This window comes from Pelecanus crispus, chromosome 4, assembly GCF_030463565.1.
Source record: "Pelecanus crispus isolate bPelCri1 chromosome 4, bPelCri1.pri, whole genome shotgun sequence".
Classification (NCBI taxonomy): Eukaryota; Metazoa; Chordata; class Aves; order Pelecaniformes; family Pelecanidae; genus Pelecanus; species Pelecanus crispus.
The window spans coordinates 8,700,357-8,712,539 of NC_134646.1; the positions used below are offsets into that span (position 1 = coordinate 8,700,357).

General features: G+C 39.6%; 1 protein-coding gene across 1 annotated transcript in view; it reads left to right on the plus strand.

Moving 5' to 3' along the window:
- Positions 1-12,183, plus strand: part of FAT4 (FAT atypical cadherin 4) — a 151,413-nt gene that overhangs the window by 92,297 nt on the left and 46,933 nt on the right. The window contains exon 6 of the mRNA XM_075709408.1: positions 89-263. Coding sequence (XP_075565523.1) covers positions 89-263 — 175 coding nt within the window. The remainder of the gene's footprint in view (positions 1-88; positions 264-12,183) is intronic.

Below are 12,183 nucleotides of genomic sequence, written 5' to 3' on the forward strand. Positions count from 1 at the left end.
ATATTTCCTCTAGCCCAATAAAATTTTACAGACCCTGCATTCATCAGTTCTTGATATTTCTTCCCATGTGTTTGCATTGCTTTTGTAGGTTGTAGCAAGGGACGATGATCAAGGCCTAAACAGCAAGCTTACTTATGTGCTGGTGTCTGGAAATGAAGAAGGAGCCTTTACTCTCTCGGCCAGCGGAGAGCTGTGCTTGGTGCAGAGCCTGGACCGGGAGGCAAAGGAGCAGTACGTACTACTGATCACAGCTGCTGATGCAGGTAAACCAAATGGGCAGTCTTTTCTGGTGAAAACTCATTGGCACTTGAAAACATTGCATTTTGGATAGAAAAGAAAGGTCTTCACGATGGTCTGAAACTTTATGGAGATTGGTGTGGATATTGGTACCTAAGCTTCAGTTTAGATCTCTGTGGGGAGAGCTGGGCTTACCTGATGTCAAAGGGAGTTGGGTTTCTGGAATTCATCAGGATTTTATCCTTATGTCTAGTTGTCTGATATTAGTAGGACTCACTACAGGTTTAGGTAGGTTGGTTTTTACCCTGCAGCAGTAAGTGGTCCTACCTAGGTCATCAGAGCCTCATGCATGGCAATAAAAAACCCAATATAAATGGTAATAAAACCCAGTATAATGTTGTCATCAGAAATGTGCAGACAGGTCAAATCAATGGCCAGAAAACAGCTGGAGGACTCAGTTAATCTTACTGAAATCTTACCCCTGAAAAGTAATGACAATTTACATTTCAACATTTTAGTTTTCTGCTTTGCTCAGCATCCAGTCATACATTCGCTCCAGAATCCCAAATGTATTCCAGGTTCCCTCAGTTTAAAACAGGACGTGACTTCTTGTTATGAAGATTAATTACACTTTCACTTAAGGTGTCCAAGCACAAAACTTTGGTTTCAGATTTTCGTATGAGTATTAGTAAGAAAGACAGCCTGCATCGTATTCTGGACTGATCTTCGGTCCCCCATGGTCTGATGGATTTAATTTACTGCAGAATTGTTCTTACTTTCTAATAATAAAAATAGAAGCAAACCCAACTTGTTGACAAGTGGATACAGTTTTGTTTTCTGCCATATTGTGTGCGGTATCTTGTGTCAGTGACAATATCTATGGCTTATATTTTCCTATTGCAGCAGTGCTCAGGTATTTCACAGTCTGAGCACAGCTGAAGCTGCGAAACACAGTTTTAGGACTTGATGTATCGTTTGTCTTGTACTTTGGCTAGAGATCCTGTATGCTTTGTATTTTTTACACTGGCTTTGCATTACTTTATAGTGGCAAACTGCTCACTTGTGACTTGGACTTGCTTGGGCTTGAATGTCCTTATGTTCCTTCAGAAGCTGAGGCTGGATATGTAAGGGAAAGCAGATCCTTGATGTCTGTTTACTCTCCTAGTCCAAGTTGGCAGGAGTCAGTTAGGACTGTACAGAGCTCACTAGCTCTACATACAAAATACCCGAAGTCTGAACTGATAAGGGGTGTCACCCAGCCAACAATTACTGTCCTTGGAAAAAGGAGAGGAGCAAGAAGTCAGTTGTACCCCATGCCTAGCACTGTGTGTAAGCCAAAAGTTTGACAAGAGCACAATCTTTTCCTAGACTCTGCTTCCTAAAAAATATGAAATCCAGGAGATTTACCCAACCATTCCAAATGAAAATATTTATTTGTGTTGGGAGATGTCTGAGTTTCACATAATCCAGGGGAGACTTTAATACATGAAGCATGCATGGGGCCTTTGCCTTAAGTGGCTGACAAGAACAGCAATATGTTTTATTAGTTCCTGTGTTTAAACGTGTAGATATTATGCTGATTAAACACTGTTTGAAGCTGGTTTTTTTTTTTTTAATTTGGTATGTTCTTATAAAGCTTACTCACAAGTTATTCCCTCCTATCAGTGTTAAAAGGTACTAGCAAAAGTGTTCAGAAGCAGATGTTCAGTAGTAACTTCAAGCTAAATTTAACCGTTCTACCGTGTTTATGTTTACAATCTAATCTGCAGTTAGTGTGATCTGGTACAGTTTTCAACCAGCCTCGTGAATAACGTTAGATAATATTTTCTGATTAGACTGGAGACTTGCTCTAAATTCATGCCATCAAAGAATACATTTAAAACTATGTTAGTCATGATTTATCTAAACTAAAACATCACAGGAAAATGTCCAGCTTCTGTAGAAGTCAATGCCAAAACTTTACTTGATTTCGTGGAAGCAGGATGTGGACTGTAGTCATAATTGATATTTCAGTATGCAGCATATTTAGAGTACTTCAAGAAATTCTGGAGGATCCCTGTTTTCTTTGAATTAGTCATACTGAGTTCAAGCAGTCTAGATGATAAAGAACATTCTGGCATATAATTCATTGGAGACCTCTTAAAAAGCCATGTTTGTCACAATAATGTGCAACAAATAGACCAAGTTACAAACTCTGGGATTTCTGTCGAGCTGTGTCTCATTTTATATTACTATAAATTACATTATCATACATAGCATGCACGTGTGCTTCTGTAGGCATTTGGCAGCTGAGTTAGAAAAATACTGTGTGGGAGGAAGCCTTTCTAAAAGAGTTGCAGCTTATCAGAAGAATGTTATTACTTTAAAATATACAAAACGGTACAAAAGCTACCAGTATGGGTATGCGATTGATATCCAGGTGGTAACACACTGACCTTTGGTAGTCGGTGCCTGCTTCATTAAATCAGGTAGTTCTGGCTGTGCTAGCAGAAAGATAGCAATGACACAATCTTGAAATGGTCAAGAAAAGTGTTTTGAGTATTACGTTCTCGAGCAGCTGCTAAAGGTTTATAAAAGAAACTCTCACAGGCACATCCAGCTCTTTGCCTAAGGTAACTCTTTCTTTGGGGTACCTTAGTTTGTATTTGATAATGCTTAGAAAGAAGGATTTTGCGTAGAGACAATTCAACCAGAGACACACACAAAACAGGTAGTGCTTCTCTGTAGGAAAGCAGTGCCTGCCAAAATGTTGAAGAAAGCAGACTTGTCTGAAATGATCCACATCCGTATTATCTTTGAAAATAAATCAAGGGAAAGGTATTATACTTTGCACTTCGTGTTTGACTTTTATTAGCTGTAATAAACAGTCTTTCAGATTGTCTTTAGCAGCCCAAGCAACAGTCTTGCCATATATGGTGCATCTTGTTTAGGGTTTGCTTTTTTTATAGATAAAAATCATGGTAGACACCCAGATGCAGTTAACTCTACAAAATTCTGTCTGTCCAACCCACTTCCCATTTTTTTCTTAGGATCTGCATCTCGATTTTTATAGGATACACTGATTGGTTTAAAACATTAAAGGATGATATCCTGCTCCTATAGAAGTCTGTTCCAACTCTTCCCTTCCTTTCAAGGAAGCAGCCACAATACATGCTTAGAAGCACCTTTAGACATAAGAACTGATGGATTCTCAACTTGGTTTTGGCTGTCTTCCTGATCTCCCTATACATAATCAAGGATTTCTTACTTTTCTTATGTTTATCATCACTTCATCAACTTGTGACTGTGGTTCTTATAGTGTTACCCTAGCCTGTGAATGGGGAAGTTGATGAAAAAGGAAGGATTTTTAATTTTTCATTATTTTTATCTAGAGGTGTCAGTCCAATGTACTGAAAACAATCCGTGGCCTCAGAAGGGGCAGCTGCTTTGGTAATGGCTGTTATTTCATCCTCAGTACCTTATGGGTTTTATAGCATGTATTGACAGCATAAAGACTAAGCCTATTTGTAGCAGGTGAAGGATTAGGACGTTGCAAAGCAGCAGCCCATGTAGCGTTGAGCCGGCACGGCTGAATGGGATGCGGTGCCTGCACTGGCTCAGAAATGTCTGTGTTTTGTCACGCTGTGCAGGAGTGCTCTTCCAGAGCCCAGGTCTCAGTCCTGGGCACATGAGAAGAGTTGTTGAGTTATTAAGAGTTGAGCTGCTCATGAGCTGGCTGGGCAGGTCAGATGGGGACCACTGGTGGGACCACATGCACCAGCTATGGAAATTCAGGCAGCTGTTGAAAAAATGCTTTCCCAGGCAAGGGCTTCCTTTAGGCCCAGAGAAGTCATGATATATAGGCATCGTCCTGGCTCTGGCCCAGCTATTTCTTTGGCCTTGCCTGCTAATCCTCCACCCTGTCCTCAGTGTGGATCTGGGGTTGGCAGAGAGTCTTCCCTCTGCTCTGGGGGAGGGAAAAGACTGATAAAATGTTTTCTGGCACTTGGCTCGGTGATTTGTGGTCATGCAGCCTGCTTCATGCCCGGTTTCCACAAGACAGTCTGCACAAAGGTTCTTGGTTTCAACCTTGTTTTATGATCACTCTTCCCTCACTTCTGCACTTCCACCCTGCTCTAGCTTCTGCTGAGTCTCAGATACTAGACCGCTGCACTAGGCAGTGGGGATTTACAAAGACACACAAAGCCTCCTTCACTAAGAACATTCAGCATCTTCCAGAGCTGTACACCTGTGGCTTTGAGAAACAAAACATAACTCAACTGCAAAGTTTACCCATCCCAATTTAGAGCCCCTCTTGCAGCACAAGGTGTAAGATCGGAGTGCGTGGATTATAAATATAATGACAGGCAAAATGATGGACTGTGGAATAACATGATAGTGTTTAGATTACAGGTGCTCCTTCAAAATGTCTGCTAACATAAACGCCAAGAAACCTACGTGCAACTATTTGAATGTGTCTTTATGGGTCTGTTTCTACCACATAAATCATTTGTTTTGCTTCGCTATACCCTTCTTCATGGCAAAATGGTTGGGAAGAGAGACTTTCTAAATTTTTTTTTACCCCATCTGGTGGAGACGCAGAGCTAGGTAAACGTTCAGTTCTGGCATCATGACAAGAACCGGTGCAGCCGCTTTTATCATCCCTGTCTTTAACTCTTGGAGCAATTTTCTGGGGAAAAATGCGAGCATTCCAGCAGTCCTCCTCCTTTTATTTATTAGTTGCAGGGATGTCGAGTAGCACATCTGGAAACCTGCTAGCTGCCCAGGACTACTGTTTAAATAAACTGCAACCACTATCTCTTGCTTTGGTTGGTCAGAATGGCACATTGCCAGAATAAAACCAAAATCAAAATGTGATGTTTCTAATTAGAAGCTGCGTTCCTGTGGGTTATTTTTTAATTTTTTTTTTTAAGTAATCTATTTACTGATTTTGATAAATAGTTCTGAAAGAAAAGAATCGGTGGACTGATTATTATATTTAGTTAGCTGTTCTTTGTATACATCCCTGGACTGTATGAAAAACAGCCATATGTTTTTTCTTTAGAAAATGTTGGTCCCCAACTTATGCATTCTTTCCTTCAAGAATGCAGGAGGGCAACCAAGCAGAGAGGTTATATCCACCTCAGGAATTCTCTTTTGAGATAGGCTTTTGGTTCCCTTCAATCCTAAAATCAAATGAAATCTGAAATCTACAATGTAGTTGTATTGGTTTTTAACACATTTTAAGGTATTTCCCAGTTTGGGGTGACAAGTAAAGGACAACTGTATTTTCTAGTAATGGTAAGAAAGAGTCTCGAGGGTTAACATTGTGTGAGATTTATGTGACTGGGCTTAAAGACATTTATACTCATCCTGTTTTCTTAGCACACACTGTATTTCTACTTAACAGGCAGTCTACAGTGTGAAAAGGTGGTGCCTTAAAAGAATGGGTTGTATTTTTAAAACAAATTCAGCCATTTTTAAATCTCGGTGCTGTCAAAACAAACCAGCAACCCACAAATTTCAGTTAGAAATGTCCTGTTTTCCATGCTTTCTGTGCTATGGCTAAATATACAGCCAGGCTTCGGTGAGCTAAATGAACCTGATGTATGCTTACCTTGGTGCTTAGCAGTTTACATAATGATTGCTCTCTTCTATGGTCTTGTTTTATGCCACAGCTGTTTCAAAATTAATATTGGTTTCTGTCCCAGCTCCATTTATTTCCTTGCCCTTATGGAAGCTCTTCTTCGTGTCAGTGCTGCCTACTTGAGTCTAGTTTTACTGTTTACTATTTTACTAGTTTTATTATTTTTGCTCGTTTAATACTGGTACTAAAACTATCATTTTAGTAGTTTTGCATGATTTTTTGATTTATTTCTAAATCACACAGTGGGAGAACTGAAATGGTGACAGACTCATCAGTGAGTTCATAGTATTAATTTTGTCTTACCATCATCTAAAATCAGGAGAGGAGAGAATTGAGAGTGGCTTTTTGTAGTTGTGGGAAGCTAATAGCAGGATCTTACCCTTTCACAGAGCCGAGAAACTGTTAGCACTTTTTCATTTTTCTCTAGAAGACAAAAGCTCAAAAAGCTATTTAGGAAGTGGGTTTATGGCAAAGTCAGTTGGATGTCCCCTAGAGAGTAATTGTCAAGGAAGAGAGCGTATCCATGTCTATATGATGTGACACATTTACTCCCCAAAGCAGATGAGGGCTTTAGCCCATGCCGTCAGAGAACTGCCCCACAAGATGCACAATCCAGCCCCAGAATACCATTTGAGGGATTTAGTCTTCTATTTGGAGTTAAACCTTCATTATTAGGTGACTATTTTCAAAATAGTTCAGCGAGAGCCTCTGGGCTAAATCCAAGCATATACATTCTCTGGGGTGGGGTGCGGGAGAGACATATATTCAAGTTGGCAAGGGCTCAGGCTGGCCAGCGCAAGCTGAAATATCTGTGAAAACAATGAAAGTTAATTTTTCACTCAGGTTAAAATCATCACTTCACTGACAGAACTTCAGCTTTGAAACCAGCTCAAACCGATGGTGGATCTTATTTGAACAAGGTGATCAGAGTTAGAAATACATGTTAAAGATGTTTATTCTCTATAGTTCAGACGTACTTGTGGACTTTTAGAAAGTCCTCGATTTAAGTGCATGCCTCTCCATTCAAACATTTCTCACGTGTGTAATTCCCTTTCTGTTCTCTGTTGGGATCGTGGAGAATTGATGGGCTTATTTAGGATGGGATAAACTGCTTCTAGCTGATGTTTGTTGGGTGAGCTGTTCTCCATTTCACTGCATTCAACAAAAGGAAAAGAGGGGAAATTATTTTAAATAAAGCAAGATCTTCTAATTTGCTGGTTTTAATGTATATATAAAATTAACCAATTACTAAACTATAGCCTTTAGAACTATTATTTTTTAGAACCAGGTCTTCCGAGACTTTGCATTGACAGAGACAGAGGCAAGAAGGTTCAGAAATTGGGGTGTTGGAAGAGAGCCAGCTATGGCAGAACTGACAAGGGAGGGGGGCGTCAAGCACAGTGTGTGCATGTTTGTGCTTTGCAACATAAAAGCCTGCAGACTAGCCGCACAAGAATATAGTAATGTTACTCAGGTCCAAGTGGTGTTGAGAACTCCATAGGTTCTACCTCAGTATGGAAGAAAATCCTATATTTGTTTTGTTGGCTGTTTTTTTTTAATAGACAAGCAAAATCCTAATGAGGTTAATGTACTTCTCTTCTAGAGTCTAGGAAAGTATAAGATAAGATGTAGTAACACAGCCAAAAGTTTTAGTCTCTCTACAGACATTCTTGGAATTATAGTTGTAAATATCAAGTTTTACTGGGTAACTAAATCTTTTGACTCTTTGCATCCCTCATAAGTAAAAGAAATCCAGACTATTGGTAGAAACATCATTATTTATTAAGAAGTTTTGGTTAGTCGTAAATGTTGGTGAGAATTATTGTCTCTTTCAAAGAACATAATTTTATGCCACCTAAAAAGACTGAGTGTAGGTGATGGTGTTTTGTATTCTATCAAGTTACCTCATCGCTAATGAGGTAAACAGGAATATCCAGTAATTCAATGTTGTTTCTCATCATCCAGAGTTTCTTACAAGAACCTCATAAAAATAACAAAGGAAAAAAATAGAAATAAAGGGCTACAAGTACCAGCTTTGCCAGGGATGCGTGTGTCATGAACTGTCAAAGCTGATTTCTGCTCCTTCTTAAAGGGTTAATCTAATAAAAAGCAATAAGCATCATCTTTAATGCAGGATTACAAATTTATCTGATTGAAGTTAGAAATACTTTCAGTCATAAATGATAAAAGTATTGATCTATGGCAAGCTAAGATCAACTGTACTATGTACTGTACTATATGGAAGACATAGTTCAAAGAAGTTCTTACCACTCTTTTTCAAGTAGCTAATCTGCTTGGTAGGGATATTTTTTCTCCTTTGTTTCCATCCACGTTGGGACGGAAATTTCCATCCCACAGTTAGGAAAAAGTCCTTTCTTGCTTTGGTTGAAATACCATTATTTTCTCAAGTTCTGTGATTGTATCTTGTGTTAATTTCTTGAATGTCACCCCCATGTTCACAAAAGACTCGTGGGCACTTACCGTAATATGTAGTAAATATCAATGGGATGCAGTCACTTTAGGAGCCTGCTCAAATTAGTGTGAAGTTCATTAAATGAGCCAGTTATTATCCTGATCCTCAGTCTCATCTCATATGCATGGTCTTAAGACCATCTTCTCTCTACCCTACCACTGTTGCAGTACAGCTTTATTGAATGTATATCGGGCAGTTGGGCACTGTTACCAGTAAACAGTTTACTGTGAACGTATAGAGAGGGAGTGATGAAAAAGTGAGAACTGAACATATGAAATATGCCAGAGCAATTCAATTTTCCCTGAATTTTGCCATGCTACAGAAAAACATTGTGCGGCATTGATCCAAATGAATGAAAATGCGACTGTCAGATCTTTAAGCTGTCTTCACTGTTGTCCTGCTTTTTTTTTTTTTTTTTTTTTTAATTTTATGTTTTTGCTTTACTACTTAACTGCTTCTTGCTAGTTTGAGGGGAAAAAAACCCAGGTATATCTCTGTGAAAAAAGTTTCAGGTAGATTTATTTAAACTGGAAAACAAGCTAGAATATAATGTTTAATATGTAGGATTTAGTAGACAATCGAGATTTCAAGGAAGAAAGAATTGTCAGTTTGTAGGTTTTCAGGCTGTTACACTTTCTCTCTTATCTCTTCATGCATCTTGCTATGATTTGTGTGGAAGTTTTAAATGAAAGTTAATTTAAAATTATTGTCCTCCTTACATCACTTCTATATGAAATTCTACTTCAAGTGTGCTAATGAGTTCACTGAATGTAATCAGTTTTGCAGAAGAATAAGATAACTAGAGTAGTCATTATACTATGCAATTTCTCAGCCTTTGAGAAATGCCAAGATTTTTCCAGTCTTGGTGATCTTAAACCATTTTTTTTTAAATTAAATGTTACACCTTATAAATTGAAAGTCTGCTAGCTCATTCTTCAAATACAAAGCTACAATTTCAGGAAGCCTTAATTGCAAGGATAAAAGAACTAAAACATGCCCATATGGCCTGAACACTTACCCTGCTGGTTAATCTTCACTATTTATACAGGGTGTTTTTAAAGCATAATTCAGAATCATGCATTACAGGAATTTCACTGTGGGATACTCAGAAGTCACAAGCAGTCAAAAATTGCCTTAGTCAGCAGGCCCTGCAGGAGCCGGCTTCTCTATTTTTTCTGTTTACAGCAATAACTTGTAACAAGGAGAAGTAATTTTGGTGGCTTTAAGAAAGCTTTTTTTTTTAATGTCTCTGCCGTTCTTTTAAGTTGCGGTTCCACTTTCTTTAAATCTTTCTTCGGTCACCAGAGGCCTTGGCGGTGCACATGGTCCTGCCTACCCTCCCAGAACCACCTGCAGTGCGGGCACAGGGAGATGCACCCTTACGACCCATCATTGGCCAGGTTTTGTTATGAGCATTTTATTCGGCTGTGAACAATTTTCCTTAAAGTTTCATTTTCGGAAACATATTTGGAAGAAGGCAACTTCTTCCTCTGGAAATAAATGCAGTTCCGGCTAAGAAACCAGCGATACCTGCGTGTGTCTTTTCTGAGCGCCCACTCCAATGACCTGTACCTTTGATGTTAACAGATTACAAGTGTATGTCAAGGGGTTTATGGCACGTGGCATTAGTGCTGGTGCCTTTCGTGGAAGGAGAACAAAACCTGACAGCCTTTCTCACAATGAAGTCACAAAGTGGCATCTGCTTATGTCAGCAACCCTGTGTTCAGCTTGCACTGTGGGCGCTGGAGCAGGACTCTTTCAGCCTCTCCTTCATACGTTTTGAAATTTGCTAAACAAAAGCAGCCATGGGGAAAAATGCTAAACTGGAGGAACGTCTTATCTACCATTTTTCAGATGTGTAAGGGATAAGTTTTATGATAATGCGCACGTGTGTGTGTAGAACGAGATTGTTACACGGAACAGCTTGAAGTTGTGCTAAATATATACCGTACTTTTGCTTTATTGCATGTGTTTTGTTCTCGGTCTGTATCTGTGTTCCAGTAGATCCAGCTCTCTAATAGTGCCACAGCTTTTTTTGTTTTCTCTCTGGGTAAACAGCTGCAGGTAACTTGTTCTGCTGAGGAGATAAGAGGGAGAGAGCAGGGATAGGGAAATGTGTATATACACCAGAAGACTTAAAACTGCCTCTGTGTGTATGTGCAAGTCCCATCCTTTCAACAGCATATTAAATGTATTGTAATGTAATGTTGCCCCTCTTGCGCAACTGCAAAGTTTAGTGAATCCATAGGATGCAGTCAGTCAGGAATTTTGATAGGAAACTATCCAGATTTAAAAATTGTGCGGATAAAACCAGATGAGAGATCCCATCTTGCATCGCTATTTGGGAGAAGGACTTCTTTTGCACTGTCAAAACATCTGTGAGTATGTGTGTTTGTGCACATGCATCAACCTAAGCATGCTGGACATGTCATTGCTTGAAGAAGGTTGGTCTCTGCCTAGTGGTTTGTTTTTTTTTTTTTTTTTTTTTGACTTTTATAGAATCATAGAATCATAGAATCGTTTAGGTTGGAAAAGACCTTTAAGATCATCCAGTCCAACCATTGACCTACACTACCAAGTCCACACTAAACCAATCAAGGGTAGACTAGACTAAACCATGTCCCAGAGTGCCGCATCTACCCGTTTTTTGAACACCTCCAGGGACGGTGACTCCACCACCTCTCTGGGCAGCCTGTTCCAATGCTTGACTACCCTTTCCATGAAGAAATTTTTCCTAATTTCCAGCCTAAACCTCCCCTGGTGCAGCTTGAGCCCATTTCCTCTCATCCTATCACTAGCTACTTGGGAGAAGAGACCAACACCCACCTCACTACAACCTCCTTTCAGGTAGTTGTAGAGAGCGATAAGGTCTCCCCTCAGCCTCCTCTTCTCCAGACTAAACAACCCCAGTTCCCTCAGCCGCTCCTCATAAGGCCTGTTCTCCAGACCCTTCACCAGCTTTGTTGCCCTTCTCTGAACACGCTCCAGCACCTCAATGTCCTTCTTGTATTGAGGGGCCCAAACTGGACACAGTATTCCAGGTGCGGCCTCGCCAGTGCTGAGTACAGGGGAACAATCACCTCCCTGCTCCTGCTGGCCACACTATTCCTGACACAAGCCAGGATACTGTTGGCCTTTTGACGGCTTGTGTTCCCAAATGTAGGTCTGTTTGCTCCCATTCTTTAGGCTGGTAGATGAGGGAGGATATTGAGGTTTCTAATATCTGATGCAGTACAGAAAAACCTTTTTTTTCTTGTCAGATAGTCCTTGCACAAGTGCAGATCTATCCCAACAGTTCCCTTGTTTTTTCAAGTACAAGTTCTGTTAAACCCCCTTTGGAAACAACTACTACTTTGTACCTAACTATGAGACAAAACTCAGATTTTACTCACTCAGAAATTTGTAAAATCTGGGTTCCTGCATGGTCTCATTCACCAGTCACCTGCTGAACTGAATGAGAGTAGGGCTAGCTTCTAAGCTTTTTATTATGTTTGTTTCTTAACTGCTTATTTCAGCTTTTGTCTCAAAATATACTGGGTTCACCATTTTTTTAAGACTTACTGTGGAAGCCTTTAGTGAAAAATTGAGTAAGAGGAAAATAAAACACAATCAACATATCCAGCCAGGATGAATATTTGTGGTGCAATCTTGTAAAAAGAACTACTTATTTTTGTCATTTCGCATAAGCACTTTCTTTTGTGTTCCTGGTACATAAGTTAATTTAAGGTAATCCGTGTTTTAAGTCAAGCTTCATGTGTGTGCACTAGAAAACCAAAGCGTAAATGCAAGCTAGTTTCATTTTAACTCACTCTAGCTCCATATTTATTTTAAAACCCACCAGTTGTGT